The following is a 16,789-nucleotide window of genomic DNA, read 5'->3' on the forward strand; positions in this document are numbered from 1 at the left end:
GTGTTATCACATTACATTTCCTGCCTTCTAAACATGACATGGCTCTTTAAAACAAATACCCAACAAGAAAGAGCCTGCAGAAAACATATGTTCTTCTTGTTCCCTCGAAGAATCCTGTTTGCCTGGCTGAGCAGTTGATGCCAGAGGTCAGTTTAGGAACAGTTTCTATCATCTAAACCTTGAAAACAAGGTTCCGATTAGGTGTAGTGAACCCGGTTCTGCTCAGATGCTATTGGACTCGCATCTCCCATCAGCCCAGCCAGCATGCCAAGTGGTCAGGGTTGCTGGGAGTCGTAGTCTACCAACATCTGAAGGGTGCCATGTTGGATATTCCCAATCCCAACCATGTTTCCAAGGCCTAACCCTTTGGCTACTATAAGAATGGAAGCCTGTGATCTGACCGGGGTACCAACTTGAATAAAATATTGGGGGGGGGGGGAGAGAGAAGGTAAGCCCTGCCCACAATATTTTAATCAAGTTGGCACCATGGTCAGATGGACCATGGACACCATTTGAATTGCAATGCCCATCAACCTTTGGAGGCACAGCCCCCTCAAATATTTTATGGGGGGGGCAAAGGGACCTCAGCCCTTAGGAGTTGGCTCCTGTAGACCTGGTACTTCTGTTTGTGACTGAAGCCTGGAACATCCATTGTGCTTGCCACCAAGATGGTAGGGGGGGGGGGAATGTTCTCTGTGTAGCAGATGGCCCAAGGTCCACCATAATGGTAGGAACAAATTTACCATTGCCCCATTGTGAATCTCCAGCTGCTTGGTCCACCACAGTTCAAGAAGGATACTGAAAAGCTGGAACGTGTCCAGAAGAGGGCAACCAAAATGGTCAAAGGCCTGGAAACAATGTCTTATGAGGAACGGCTTAGGGAGCTGGGTATGTTTAGCCTGGAGAAGAGAAGGTTAAGGGGTGATATGATAGCCATGTTCAAATATATACAAGGATGTCATGTGGAGGAGGGAGAAAGGTTGTTTTCTGCTGCTCCAGAGAAGCAGACACGGAGCAATGGATTCAAACTACAAGAAAGAAGATTCCACCTAAACATTAGGAAGAACTTCCTGACAGTGAGAGCTGTTCGGCAGTGGGATTTGCTGCCAAGGAGTGTGGTGGAGTCTCCTTCTTTGGAGGTCTTTAAGCGGAGGCTTGACAGCCATCTGTCAGGAATGCTTTGATGGTGTTTCCTGCTTGGCAAGGGGGTTGGACTGGATGGCCCTTGTGGTCTCTTCCAACTCTATGATTCTATGTCTCTTGGCAGCTGCAGAGGAGGTTAAATAATGTCAGTCTCCTCCTGATCTCTTTCCTTTATAGCAGAAAGGAGAAGGGACCATAGGCCGGTTGTTTCTGGTGACATCCCTGAATCACATGTTACTTGTCATCAAGTCAGTGATGTGAAGTTTCAGGAGGTGGGAACAAAGTGGTCCGTCCCCCCCGCCCCCGCACCAAATACACTGCTTAGCTGGTGGAGCAGTTTCTCTGTATAATTCCAATAATGAGCAAGTCTCTGGCATGCTGTGCTGTTTTCTCTTGGCTGGGCTTATTGTTTTTGCCACTGCTATTGATTTTGCTATTTTTATTTTTTGCATATTTGTGTACGTTTTCAGTGTTCTGAAATTTACTAGGCTGCTGTGGGAATTTTATTGAAGGGTTGGGTATGAATCCCTAAAATAAAGAAATGCAGTTTGAAAAAAAAATGCTCCTCTGTGAACGTTAGGGATGTAGAAAGGCAGCGATTTCCCTTCCGATCTGTATTCATTACTGTCAGCGCTGTTTTTATCCTACTGTTTCAGTTCAGTTTCTGCCAAATATTTGTCTCACTGTCAGCTATTTCAGTGTTTTTCAACCACTGTTCCGCGGCACACTAGCGTGCCGCGAGATGTTGCCTGGTGTGCCGTGGGAAAAATTGAAAAATTCGAAAGATTTTTTTTTTAAAAAAAAAAATGTCAAATTTTCACCCACTAGGCGGGCACCGGACTGTCTCCTGGGTATGGGGGGGGGTAGGGTTTTTGACCCCACCCTCGGCCAGCAGGGGCGCCGATTGGCACTCCCTAGGGGGACACCCTCCACTTTTCTAATGGTGGTGTGCCTCGTGATTTTTTTCATGAAACAAGTGTGCCTTTGCCCAAAAAAGGTTGAAAAACACTGAGCTATTTAATGTGAGTTATACAGGTTTCCCCAGAGGGTAGGACCTTAAACAAGATTCAAATGGCAAGAAAGAGGATTTTGGCTTAATGGAAGAAAGAACTTGATAATGGCATGAGCAGCTAGACCAGGAGGAACCAGTGTGTTGCCCTCCATAGCTTGGTGCAATTCAGCTTCAGCCAGCTTGACTAGGGGTGATTGGGGTTTTAGTCCAACAGCAATTGGAGACTACTTTGTTGGCTGCCCTGCTGGTCAGTAATCACAGTTTAAAGATGGAGATAACAGTGGAATTTGCTGCCAAGGAGTGTGGTGGAGTCTCCTTCTTTGGAGGTCTTTAAGCGGAGGCTTGACAGCCATCTGTCAGGAATGCTTTGATGGTGTCTCCTGCTTGGCAGGGGGTTGGACTGGATGGCCCTTGTGGTCTCTTCCAACTCTATGATTCTATGATTCTATGAACTCTTTATCAGCAAAAAACACAACCTTCACAGACTTGACTGATTCTCAGGCCACTGAACAGAGCAGCTCATTCCCAGTGGTCTTCCTCCATGAAAATCATTTGCAGAGACTGAAAGTCCCCACCTCCTCACCAGGACTTTCCCCAAGCATCTGAGACCCTGCCTGCGTGCAACCCTGCCTCCTCCACCCTTTTCATGCCTCTTCTGGTTCTGGGTTAAAAGCAGAGGTGAGATCTTGTTGCAGCCGGAATGGGAGACACCCGTGACTCTTCACTAGCCTGACTCATCTCTGCCTCTTGGTCTCCCTCCTCCCACTCTCCTGCTTCAGCTTCTGCCTCTGATTCCAGACTTCTCTCTGCCACCGACTATCCCAGCTCACTAAGTCCTGTTGCCTCTTCAGCTTCAGACACCTCCCCACCCCTCAATCTTCTCCCACTTCATTGTCCTACCACCACTCCCTGGGCGGTGCCATCTTCCATTGGTGGTTTCCCACCTGGTTCCTCCCACCATTCCTCTGCATCCAACCAGTCTACGACTCCGTGAGTCCCAGAAGTGGGTGGACTTGCCTTCATTTTTGACGCTTTTTAGCAGTAGATGGATGACCACCTGCCAGAGATGTTGTAGCAGTAGATTCCCTGCCCTGTCAGGTGTTGAACTAGAGGACCTTTGAGGTCTGTTCGGCTCTATGATTCCCTGAATGCTTTCTTACTGCCAGTCCAACCTGCCTGACAACATATCTATACTTGTCACTTTCCCTGATACCACCAGCGAAGGAGCCTTGAAACCTGTGAGGTTCCTGGCTGTTCAGACTTGCCAGGGATCAATACAAGGTGGAAGAAAGGAGTGATGTATGAAAGTAAACAGTTTGAAAAAGCTGCATGTCTTGACGAAACACACAGGAGAGTTGATCAGGTATTATTGATTAATGCGCTTTGCAGTTGAATATAGACTCTGGGGTCGGAGCTAAGGTGCTTTGTGGGAGTGTTGTAACATCATTGCAATAAATCGATTTCCACTAGTACTTAAAAACCAGCAGCAGAGTTATAGAATTATACTCAGTTTGAAAGGACGACTCTGGTCTGAAATCATGCCATAAAATATTGTGCGCAGCTCATAGAAATTTCCACTCTTATCAGAGGCACCTTCCTCTCTTTCCTGCACCCTGCTATTTTTGATGTTTTAAAGTCTCACTAAAATTATGGCCACTCCGCTGCCAGTGTCATAGATGAGCGTTCATGGTGTATAGCAAACAATGGGTGTTTTCATAACTGAAGTCCATTAGCTTGTTTTGTGAAACAAGATAACTGAGTGTCCAGGCTTCAGGGAAGCATCAGGAATCACCAGGGAACAAGGTGTTTTTCACCAAGCAGCCTAACCTGTGATTTGTTCTTTTTCCAGCATATCCTTTGTAAACTGAATAAGAAGAGCACCCTGTCTTGGTGAAATATTGGCTGTTGTTACTTAAACAGGAGAATTTATCCTAGGGAAAAGTTTGGAATGGCAGCCTTTCAAAGTCACATTCAAATTTTTGGTAGGAAAAATGTCCCATCATTATGTGGGACAAATTACGTGTCAAGGGAAGGTACATGCTCAGGGTCAGATCCAGGTTTGTGACCCCCCCACCAAGTTGTGTCTGATGCCCCCAACATTTGGTGACACCTACCCACACCCAAGCAACAGTAGACTTACAGGTGCCTTTGGGCAGAGGTAGTGAGCTTCCCATCATCCAAATTTTCTTTAAATGCCTTTGATGATTGCAGGTAATTTAAAATGGTGGACAGCTTGCAGCTCATCTCTGATAGGTAGAAGCAACTGGGATGTGTAGGTGGGTGGGCCCAATCTGTAGCAGGCATCAGCACTGGTGGACCCTCAGTAGATGCTCAAGGGTGATAGGTACTGACACCTCTCCTGTACATATATTTTAGGAATGTCTTTGGCTGCAGTCCTATGCACTCTCTGTACATGACTGCAGTGCACTTCCAGCAGTGGGTCTTTGTTCGTAGAGACCAGGGCAGCTAGGAGCCAGGGTTACTGGGCAGGTTTTGGCACCACCACAACTTTGCAGCATGTGAGTGAATGACAGTCCTTAGTGCATGTAAGAATAAAGGATGTGTTTTCATTTGAAGATAGAACTTGACCCATGCTTTTGGTGGCCTCATTGGCTGGAGAAGGTTCCCATATATCTCTCAGATTCCCCCCCCCCCCTATCACAGCCTATTTATATGTATCTGTGGTCGGAGCTGGATATCTCACTCATGTTAGAGTCAGGTTGAACAGGTTGTGACCCACCTGTATGTAAACCTGTCATATTTGCTCATCGAAAGTTGATTTATGTTTGTGGTCAACCAGCTGTTCTGCAACATGGGTTGTTCAGGTTTCTCTAGAATGTGATAGACTATTTGGAGAGTGGGGCAGAATGTTGGGAACTGATTTTTTTTTTTAAAAAAAATACATAATCTGTAAACACACTTGAGTAATGGAAGCATGTGGAATATTTGTCTTCCACTAATCAATGCCTATCTTTTTTCTTTTCTTAAAGGATGAAAGAATGATGTGATGGAGAGAAATATGGGCCATTGGTCAGGTCCTTTGGCCCCCACGCCTGGCCTAGTCTTCCTGCTTGTTCAGCTTTTGGCCAACGCCTGCCATGGCCTTCAAGGGGCAATGCCATTTGGCTTCCACTTCACACATTCCATATACAACACCACAGTGTACGAGAACTCTGCAGCACGGACCTATCTTAACAGCCAAAGTAGAATGGGCATCACCATGGCGGACCTCTCTTGGGATATCAAATACAGGATAGTGTCTGGCGACGATGAAGGCTTTTTCAAGGCAGAGGAAGTTGTAATAGCTGATTTCTGTTTCCTTAGGATAAGGACTAAAGGTGGGAATTCTGCCATATTGAATCGAGAAATCCAGGACAACTATTTGTTGATAATAAAGGGCTCTGTCCGTGGAGAAGACTTGGAAGCATGGACAAAAGTGAACATCCAGGTTTTGGACATGAACGATTTGAGGCCTTTGTTTTCACCAACCACTTATTCCGTAACCATAGCAGAAAGCACTCCTCTAAGGACTAGCATCGCACAGGTTACAGCAACAGATGCTGATATTGGTTCCAACGGTGAATTCTATTACTACTTTAAAAATAAAGTCGACCTCTTCTCTGTCCACCCAACTAGTGGGGTCATCTCTTTAAGCGGCCGGCTAAACTACGATGAGAAAAACCGGTATGACCTTGAAGTTTTGGCTGTGGACCGTGGGATGAAGCTCTATGGTAACAATGGAGTAAGCAGCACTGCCAAACTTTACATACATATTGAGCGCATAAATGAGCACGCCCCAACCATCAATGTCGTAACCCACATTCCCTTCCCTTCGGACAGGGAGCCTACATATGCTATTGTTAATGTGGATGACTTAGATGAAGGTGCCAATGGCGAGATAGAATCTCTTTCTATTGTTGCTGGAGATCCCTTGGAACATTTCCACTTGACTAAGGATAGCAGATGGATGAACGAGTACAAAATCAAAGAGAAAAAGCCCATTGATTGGGACCATTTTCCATATGGTTGCAATCTTACGCTCCAAGCAAAAGACAAAGGGTCCCCTCAAAAGTTTTCGGCTGTGAAACTGGTACATATTGCCAGTCCCAGTAGAGGAAGCAGCCCTGTAAAGTTCGAAAAGGAAACATATGATGTGGCCATCAGTGAATTCTCTCCTCCCGGAGTAGTTGTTGCTATAGTTAAGCTAACCCCAGAACTGCAGGGCGAAGGATATAAATTGTCTCTCAGCGAGGATGCAGAGTATTTTAAGATTAATCCCAGGACAGGTCTAATTACCACTGCACGCCCTTTAAAAATTGTTGACAAGGAATTTTATGACTTAGAAGTAACGAACAAAGAAGGATACTTGAAAACACATGTTACTGTCAGGATAGAAGATGCCAATGATCACATCCCAGAGTTTACACAACCTTCATATGGCTCCTATGTCAATGAAAGTGTCCCTGTGGGTACTAGCATTTTGTCAGTTTCTGCTTTTGATAAGGATCGGGGAGAAAATGGCTACATCACGTACAGCATTGCTAGTCTAAATTCGCTCCCCTTTTCCATCAACCAGTTTACTGGGGTTATTAGCACATCTGAAGAGCTGGATTTTGAGTCCTCCCCAGAGAGCTACAGGTTTATTGTTAGGGCCTCAGACTGGGGCTCTCCTTACCGCCATGAAAGCGAGGTGAATGTCACAATATACATAGGCAACGTAAATGATAACAAGCCGTTGTTTGAAAAGGTGGCTTGCCAGGGAGTGATTTCATCTGATTTCCCTGTTGGCGGGCACATCACAGCCGTCTCTGCTATAGATATAGACGAGTTGGAGCTTGTGAAATACAAAATAATTTCGGGTAACGAGCTGGGCTTTTTCTACCTGAATCCAGACTCGGGGGTTCTGCAGCTCAAAAAGTCCCTGTCTGGCGCCGGCGTGAAGAGCAACAACTTTGGACTTAGGATAACAGCAACCGACGGGGAGAATTTTGCCGATTCAATGTTCGTCAACATTTCTGTGGTTCACGGGAAAGTGTCCTCTAAAACCTTTAGCTGCAGGGAGACCAGAGTTGCGCAGAGGCTAGCGGAGAAGTTGCTGAAAAAGGCTAAAGCCAACGTGAAGCTAAATTCCGAAGATGGCTTCCTGGATTTCTATTCCGTGAACAGGCAGGCCCCACATTTTGACAAATCCTTTCCGTCCGACGTATCCGTCAGAGAGGACCTTCCCATCGGGGCCACCATATTCCAGATCAAGGCCTACGATGCCGATTCCGGCTTTAACGGGAAAGTGCTGTACACCATATCGGATGGCAATACGGACAGCTGCTTTAACCTTGAAGTGGAGACAGGGCTGCTTAAGGTCCTTTTGCCCCTTGATCGCGAAAAAACAGAGCTATATCTCCTGAACATTACCATTTATGATTTAGGCAGCCCCCAGAAAGCCACGTGGAGATTACTTACTATAACCGTAGAGGATGCAAATGACAACGCGCCTCTATTTTTGCAGGAAGGCTACTCGGTTAATATGTTGGAAAGTACTGGTATCGGTGTGGAAATTATCCAGGTAGAGGCCAGAGATAGAGATTTGGGGCCCAACGGGGAAGTGACTTACTCCATATTGACAGACACGCAGCAATTTGTTATCAATAGCTCCACGGGAATAGTATACACGGGGGACCATTTAGACAGGGAATCAAAGGCAAATTACACATTAAAGATAGAGGCAAGAGACAGAGCAGAGAGTGGGCACCAGCAGTCTTCTGTCGTCCCTCTGAATGTTTTTTTGGATGACGTCAATGATTGTTCCCCAGCATTCATTCCCCCTAGCTATAGTGTGAAGGTCCTGGAAGATCTGCCAGTTGGTACCGTCATTGCTTGGCTTGAAACTCAAGACCCCGATCTTGGTCTTGGAGGACAAGTGCGCTATTCCTTGGTGAACGATTACAATGGGAGGTTTGAAATCGACAAAGCCAGTGGCGCTATCCGCCTAAGCAAAGAACTCGACTACGAGAAGCAACAGTTCTACAACCTAACCGTGAGGGCAAAGGATAAAGGTCGCCCGGTTTCTTTATCCTCAGTTTCCTTTGTAGAAGTTGAAGTCGTGGATGTGAACGAAAACCTCTACACCCCTTATTTTTCCGACTTTGCCATCATTGGATCAGTAAAGGAAAACTCGCGCATCGGAACAAGCGTTTTGCAAGTGAGCGCAAGGGACGACGATACCGGCAGGGATGGCGAGATCCAGTACTCTATCCGAGATGGCAGTGGGCTTGGACGGTTCAGCGTAGATGAGGAAACGGGTAAGTGTTGCTGCAAACCAAATGGGAAAAGTTGCAGGTATCTCGGTGGCGATCCAAGTATAGTCTCTGTGGTTTATATCTAATATTAGGCATACTCAGAGGAGACCCACTGAAGCTCATTGACATGACTAACACAAGCCCATTAATTTCAGTGGGTCTACTCTTGAGTAGAACTGGGTTCTGTATATAACCATGCTCAATCTTAGCCAATGGATGTTAACCCTTCAGGGTGATGGAAGTGTGCACTGCTATCCACATTGGGCGGTGTAAATGGGAGCCACACCAAATGGTTCAATTTTGGATTCCCTTCACAAGGCAGATAAGCATCGGAACCCACAATGCTTGATAGTTCTTTTCCTGCCAAGTTAATCTATGTACAGAAGCTTCTTTGGTTTGCACATTTGCTAGATTGGGTTCCTTCCAGACGGGTGTTTTACTGTGGGTATATTTTGCAACGTATTCTTGAGGCAGCTATAATTTGTTAGTGGTGGACGTAAGTTCTGAGATGCTTCCTCAGTGCTACCACATTATTGCTTTCTGGAGGGGCTGCAGTGCAACTGAAGCAGGACAAAAAAAGAGAATGTTTGTGGTATAAGAAGTTACAGGATTTCATTCAATAGAAAGTTGAAGAAGAATAAAAGTTATGGGATTTATGTGGGATGTTCTGACACATGCACAGATTGGAAACGAAGCAGTGCGACCACCCCAAAACCTCTGCATGCACAAGCAGCGTTGAAAGTGGGATTGCATTTGACCGTCCCAAGAGCATCATGGGGGGGGGATAACTTTTATTTGCAATAAAAAAGGCTGTCTCAAGGGGCCTTGGTTGGGGCTTTAAAAATTATGTGCTGGATATTAAGCTTTGGACACTGAATGAATTCGTTTTAGCTTTTCTTTAATTGTTTCATCAGCAATGAAATCCTATCTGTCGATCACCACAGCCATGAAAAAGAGTTAATTGCTCAGTTATATCTATCCCAGTGGAGGCACAAAATCACATGCTTTCCTTTGCGGCTGCCCTCTTCTTACTGAAAAGCAAATGGTGGCCTATCGGTGACTCCATTACTGCCTGTGTATTATGTTGTGATAACTGTAAATTATGCAGGTCGTGGTGGTGCTGAGACAGGCGTTGCACTCCTGACCCCATCAAAAACGTGAGACTCTGCCAAATGGGCTTTTGGATGGGTGGAGCAAACATTACTGGGTGTCTTGTTCTGCATGTGTTTTGTTCAACGGAGTTGTTTGGCTTCTTTTAACAAAAAAGGGCAGTTCAGAAGGAACGTTAATTACTGTAGAAATAAGCTGTAGTAGGGTGAGCCGGCTTGATGTTTGAACTTCGTGCTTGTATCAGGTGTCCTTCTTTTATTATGCAAAATGCATTAAATGTACTCATTTTCCAGAGATGATTATGGGTCTGATGGCTTTCAGAGATTCAAATAACCCCCTCACTGCCATTATGGAACATTATCAAAACCGGGAGAAGGAAGGAGCCATATGATAAAATTGCAGTTCAACAAGCTGGTTGTTTAAGTATCTAATAGCTGCTGGCGTTAATGGGACAGCTGTGACATTAGATTAAGTGAGGAAATTAGAAAGCATTAGTTTGCATTTTTTTTTCAGAGATTTCATTAAGAGCTGCCTTTGCATTGAGCTTTGCCCCGAGACGAGACGCGGATCGGCAGCGCGGACTCGCTGCCGCCTCCCCTTCCTCTTGTCTGCTTCTTCTGTGCGAGTGAATAAAGAACCCGTAAAAGCTGGAGATCTATAGCAGAGATAAGGAAACTGTGACCTTCCAGATGTTGTTGGCCTGGATCTCACATCTGCCCCCGGCAACGTAGATGAAAGACAGCGATGGTGGGAGCAGGAGTGGCTGGCCTGCTGGGGCAGAGACACAGCAGGAAGCCTCCCGTCAGAAGCGATGAGACGGCAGTAAGGTTTCGGTCTGTGCAAATCCACCAGTGGACCCAATCCAGAACTACACAGTGCATCTACATAGGCCTGCACTTGCTCCTACCTATATACAGTCATAGTTTGGTCACAGAAACTGCTTGGGTTGCCCTGTTTGGCGGTATCTGTTGGGAGAGAGAGAGATGGGAAATGTGGCCCTTTTATTTCTCCTTGACCTCTCAGCAGCTTTCAATAACCATCAACCATGGTATCCTTCTGGAACGAGTGTCCAAGTTAGAAGTGGGCAGCAGTCCTGCATTCAGTCCTGCTTGGATGGTCGTTTCAAGAGGTGCTGCTTGGCCCTGTGGAGCCTTCAGTGGGGGGTTCCTCGTCCAGTGCCAAGCGCCTTCTGGCGTTTCCCACACTGCGAGAAGTGAGGTTGCGGGGAACCAGGCAATGGGACTTCTCGGTAGTGGCGCCTGCCCTGTGGAACGCCCACCCATCAGATGTCAAGGAAATAAACAACTATTTGACTTTTAGAAGACACCTGAAGGCAGCCCTGTTTAGGGAAGTTTTAAATGTTTGATCTTTTATCGCCATTATTATTATTATTATTATTATTCTGTTGGGAGCCGTCCAGAGTGACTGGGAAAACCCAGCTAAATGGGCGGGGTATAAATAATAAATTATTACAGTTACAGGTGGGTAGCCGTGTTGGTCTGCCATAGTCAAAACAAAATCGAAAATTCTTTCTAGTAGCACCTTAGAGACCAACTGAGTTTGTTCCTGGTATGAGCTTTCGTGTGCATGCACACTTCTTCAGATACACTGAAATAAATAAATTATTATATATTATATTATATATTATATTATATAATAATAAATTATTATATTCAGTTTTATCCCCCATGCTGTTTAACATCTATATGAAACCGTTGAGCGCAGGATAGCAATGTAGTAGATTCCCCCAATTTAACAGCATGTGATGAGAAAAGTCCTGCAAACTTTTTCTGAAGTAAGAGGGGGGATATAAATGCAACAATAAAAAAGAGAAAATAAACAAGTTTCCCTGCTGGGAATTTTCAAGAAGCAGGGACCAAGCATACCAGCTCCCAAACAGATACACCTTGGGGGCCCTTTCTCCCCATTGAGTTGGATACCCACACTGTAATGTATGCAGCACACTTGCTAATTTGGTGCAGAGAACAGTCTTTATGTATATAGTTGTCATTCACGGGTTGCTGTGGTTGAAGTACATTGTCAGGGTGCTGCCCCCCACCTCACGGCAAAGGGTTGCCAGGGCTTTCTGACTATCGCGAGCCCCCGCCCCACCTGCTCAGCCATTCGGCTTCCTCCAGTGAGGAAGGCAGTGATCCCTCTAGCGGGGAGGGGGAGACGGGACGGGGAAGTAGGAGTCAGGGCTCTGACAGGAAAGGAGAGCCCTCGCATCAAGCAGGGACTGGAGGTGAGGCGCCTCTTCCGTCTCCCCACTTGCGTAGGGGGGGGGGAGGACGCAGAGGGGGTAGGCGGGGGTTCCGCATCCCGCGGCTTTTATGCTGGGCAAAGAACCGGAAAGAGTCATTCCCGGACTCTGCCGAAGGATGAGTGAGACGTACTTCTTGGTGCTGCACTGTACATATCTGCACAATAAAGAAACTTAGTTTTAGAAACCACGGCGTCAGGCTGGTTACTCATGAGCAATCACTGAAAACCCTTACATACATAATGCATTTCTTTCTCCAAAGGCCTATAATGATTTTTTTTTTTTCATTTGTTATTAAAGCACAAGATGAAAAAAAAAGTTTCTCTTTGGGCTAATTCAAACTGTTTAATCAGACATCAAGATCCAAAGCTGATTATGAAAGCCAGACAGCGCTGTATACACTCTGGGGTCTGGATTAGGAAAAAAGGCAGTGAAAACATTTGAAAGTCTGTTTGAGCTGCAGCCCTGACACTTGCATTGTGTAAAGGTAGCGTAGTTAGCAACTAGGCCTACATGGTCCAGAGATTCAGCTTCAGATGACAAGGACTTTTTTTAAAGAGTTCTCTGTCTGGAAAACCCTACCCCAGAAGATAGCCATAGGACCTCCTCCCTTGTGGCATTCTGTCTCCAGGTGACAATAAAGCTTGTTCATAATGTCACTAGATAATAAGCAAACTTTTGAGTTCTGCAGGATTTGTTGTCAGGTTGGATGTTAAGCAAAGGAGTTAGGGTGGGGTAGGGAACTCTCTTAGTGTTAAAGCAGGAGCGGGGAACCTTTTTTTGGTGGCGGGGGTCACATCCTCATTCTTCCATCCATGGTGGGCCAAATTTGTCAGGTGGGAAGCCCTGTCACTTTTATGTCAGGGTGACACGGCTTCGAAGCGCTGACTGCTGAAACTTCCAAGTGCAGCAGAGGGCTGTTTGAAAGCCCTTTTGCAAACACCCCAAGCTGCTATTTAAGCCTCTGGTTCTTGGAGGTTCAAAGACTAATGTGCTCTTTGCAAAAGTGTTTTCAAATGGTTTGCTGCATGCTCCTGTTCCCAGCAGGAGAACTCGTGCATGAAGCTAAACTGAGCAGCCTTTGACCCCTGCTTATCAGCTGTGTTTTTCAAACATGGCTTTGTGGATCAAATGTGACTCCGTCATTGGCCAATATTGACATGTGGGCTGGAGGGAACCAGCCACTGTGTTAAAAGCCATAAAATCTGCATTTGTCTCAGTTTTAAGACAGAGTATATCACAATTAGGCTGTTCCTTGATTCCTGTGCAAGTTTCAGGTTAGCACTAGAGATGCTGGATGAAGAAACACAAAACACCCCATTTTTGAAAAGGCGGAATAAGCTAATTTAATCCTGTTTCAATTTTTACGGGTACTCAATCATAGAACTGTTCTGTGCTGCTCCATCAAATTGCACTCTCACATTTTGCGCAGTTTGTAGGAACTTATTACATGCAAAACACACACTTTTAATGGTAAAATAGGGAACTTTTAAATAATAAAATAATTTTGTAACTTTCACATGGAATACAAACTTATTTGCACACAGGAAAGTGAATTGCTACATCCAGGAAAATGCGTTACATTAGCTTGGGAAGTCTCAACCCAAGAACTGTTGAATGGTATTCCATCTATAAAGTCTTCAATAAGCCTTAAGGAGAGAGAAGTTCATGTATTTTATGTGTAGCGCCTTTGTTACTACTTAGGAACTGACCCTGGCTGTTGTTTATTGGTTTTCTGGAAACCTGTAGAAGTAAGCAAAAGTACAAAGGGTGTGTGTGTAAAAAAATAAATCAATATTTTTTGCTGCTCCCATCACTGTGACAAGAGGGCTGCAGTAACCAACCTAATGACCACTGTTAAACACATCATCTTGCATTCGTGTCCTGCCTAATGACGTGCAAATCTAATAAAGTCACAAATCTTCATTTGCGATACGATCCCCACCTCCTCCCCGGATTCTTTCGAAGGCACCAAGGGACTTCTTTAGATGGGACACAATGTGTACTGGGAAGACACCTTCAGTTATCAATAAATCTCCGGTCGTTGTGCGTAGCCAAGTGATTTCTAGGTGGGCCTGTTCCACCTCGTGCTTGAAAGTTTCAGAACCTAAGGTCTTATAGACCACTTGCCGTGTGGTCCAAGCATTCCTTCCTCAACACTGTTCCATGTGCTGTACTGCTGTAGAACCGGGACTGCCACAATTCTGTACTAGCCTGGAGCAGCTGGAGCAGCCCAGAAATACGTAGGATTCACCCTTGCCGAATCTCTCTCCACCTCCGACCAGAGGGGTGGTGAGGTTCTGCACGGCGTTTCCTTAAGGTGAAGCCCTTGCAGGTCCTTTCTATCCCACTGGGCAGGAAGGGAGATTCGGCAAGGGCCTCTCCTTAAGGAAAAGCTCCTGCAGAACCTCACTGCTGGGCCAGGTGCGGAGGAATCTGCAAGGGCTTCTAAAGCAGATTGTGGGGCAATACCAGGGCATTTTGCCCCAGGTGCCAGTATGTCCTTGGCTGCCTTTCTCCCAAGTTTTTCATTGAAGCACCAAGAGGTAACCAAACCTATGCCCTAAACTAAGCAAAGTTGGCTTTGATTCAAAATGGCGCCTGGCATCCAAAAGGCAGTGAAGATCTCACCTTGGGAACCCTTGTGCTGAGTTTAGTGATGATACGTCAAGAGGCAGCCAAACCTTTGGAGAATGGACGAGCAGAAAGGCAAACCACTTTTCAAAATATATGTCAGGGCAGTGGCTCTCTGGCTTGTGTACCTGCAGGATATCATGCATTTTAAAAATACTTTTGATAGTTATATACGCACACACCAGCAGCTACAGTCACTCAGAGGCTTTTTGCCTAATGAAGCCTCACTCACAGACTCCTGTTTGATCTAGGAATGGTAGGGATCTAGATTTCATGACCTTGAAAATGCCAGATTCTGTAACTTGTATGCCCATATATTTGTTTTCTAGATAATTAGTTGTGTGTAAAGTATATTTCCACTCAAAACAAGAGTAAAGTTTTTCTTATTTAAAGTTCACCTCAAGAAGGGGTACGGGAAGCATGCAGATCCTTGACCATCTGGTCTAGGAAAGACCTGGAGTCCACAAACGGCTTAGCCCAAAAGTTGCTGCTTCCAGTTGCGTGAAGGACTAGAGTCAGCCCTGTCAAGGTTTGTAGAAACAAAATAGGAAATTCTTTCCAGTAGCACCTTAGAGACCAACTGAGTTTGTTCTTTGTATGAGCTTTCGTGTGCATGCACACTTCTTCAGATACACTGAAACAGAAGTCACCAGATCCTTAAATATAGTGGGGGAGTGGGGAGGGGTATTACTCAGAAGGGTGGTGGGAATGGGTGATCGGCTGATAAGTGTGGAAAACCTGTTGAGGACTCTAAACGGCTGCAATTAGTCTTGCAGGGAAAGGCAAGGGGTGAGATGGCTAAAGATAGCTTTGTTTGTAGGTTTTGATCGAAGTGTTTCTGATTTTGAAGTTTTTAATGTGTTAACCTACCCTCGGGCTTTAAAGAGTTAGGTATATCTCCTCCTTAAGTTATAAAAACAGCTGGAAATTCCATTAAGCAAAGGTGGGATTTTAAATGATTATAAATTGGGCAGATTGAATTCTTCTGAGCCCACACAGCAGTTTCATAACACAATTTCTAAATTTTCTTATATTCAATGGCAGTAGCAATTGAAATGACCTCAAAGACGGGTTTGCAGAAATCGAAATAGAAACTTTCCAGTTTAGTGGCTGGAAGTGGGAGAAGGGGAAATGCCTTATTTGTGGCTCCAAATTAACTTGTGCTGGGAACTTATAACACTAAGAAAAGCTTTAAAAGGAGGAGGCGGGGGGGATCTCTTCCTGCTACTGTTTCATCTTGGGGAGATGAGTAGGGTAAACACATTGCTCGAGACAAGCTGCATCTCATTTCAGTCTTTCCGAATGCTTCTGCAGGTATATTTGAGTTGAAAGGTGCTTTCATTTATCATTACTGTTTGAAGGAGTTTGATAAATATGTATGTTTTGCCACTGCCGAGATAGAGTTTCATTGAAAGGAAAATGTAATAAAAATGAAGATTTGGCTGGCGGGGTGGGGGGGGAGTGGGGTGGGGGTGACAGCCAACCAGCCCTACCTTTGTTATTTTTAGCTTCCATTTTTATGAAAGGATGTCTTATCTGTGGAACAGATCTGTTGAGGAGCTGCCTGCACCATTCATCCGAGGTTATATTAAATTCTTGGCTTAGTGGTACGTGAGCTACAAAAGGGAGGCTGGATTTGACGTCGTGCTGAGCAGTTTTTAATTACTGGAACACACAGCCTTTCTATATAGCAAGATGCTATATGGGGTGCCAAGTGTGCTATACTCCAAATGCCATTGCAGAAGAATTATAATTTTTAAATTTCATTGCATCAGCTCCTCTCGCTTTGCATCTTTGGAGAGATTGTTCAAGGCATTCATTCTTACACCGTGATGTTGGTGAAATTTGCCATCAAGACAGACCTTGCCTCCACTAAGCTGGTAATGGTACCTTAGTGGCAGAGATTTAATCCCCACCATCTCTTGTTTAAATTTCTCAGGTATAGGGCTGGGCAACTTACCGTCCAAAACTAGTTTGAAGTCCACATTGTGATATCTGACCTGGCAACGTATCTCGAATCACGATCTGTGTGAGGGCTGGGTGACAATCTGGTTTTCATCATCACGTTATATCACCAGCTAAACATAGCTACATATCACAATGTCTGAAATAAGGATGGAATTATGCAGAGGTGAGCAGTTCAGTAAATACAGTCGTACCTCAGAAGTCGAACGGAATCCGTTCCGGAAGTCCGTTCGACTTCCGGAACATTCGGAAACCAAGGCGCGGCTTCTGATTGGCTGCATTAAGCTCCTGTAGCCAATCAGAAGCCACGGCAGACGTTCAGCTTCCAAAAGAATGTTCGTAAACCGGAACACTCACTTCCAGTTT

At 45.2% G+C, this 16,789-nt stretch overlaps 1 protein-coding gene across 9 annotated transcripts in view; it reads left to right on the forward strand.

The window, feature by feature from the left end:
- Positions 1-16,789, forward strand: part of FAT3 (FAT atypical cadherin 3) — a 443,200-nt gene that overhangs the window by 99,665 nt on the left and 326,746 nt on the right. For all 9 annotated transcript variants that reach the window (XM_033146109.1, XM_033146108.1, XM_033146110.1 and 6 more), the window contains exon 2: positions 5,146-8,454. In XM_033146109.1, the coding sequence (XP_033002000.1) occupies positions 5,163-8,454 (3,292 nt within the window). In that variant the 5' untranslated portion in view covers positions 5,146-5,162. The remainder of the gene's footprint in view (positions 1-5,145; positions 8,455-16,789) is intronic.

Source organism: Lacerta agilis, chromosome 4, assembly GCF_009819535.1.
Source record: "Lacerta agilis isolate rLacAgi1 chromosome 4, rLacAgi1.pri, whole genome shotgun sequence".
NCBI lineage: Eukaryota > Metazoa > Chordata > Lepidosauria > Squamata > Lacertidae > Lacerta > Lacerta agilis.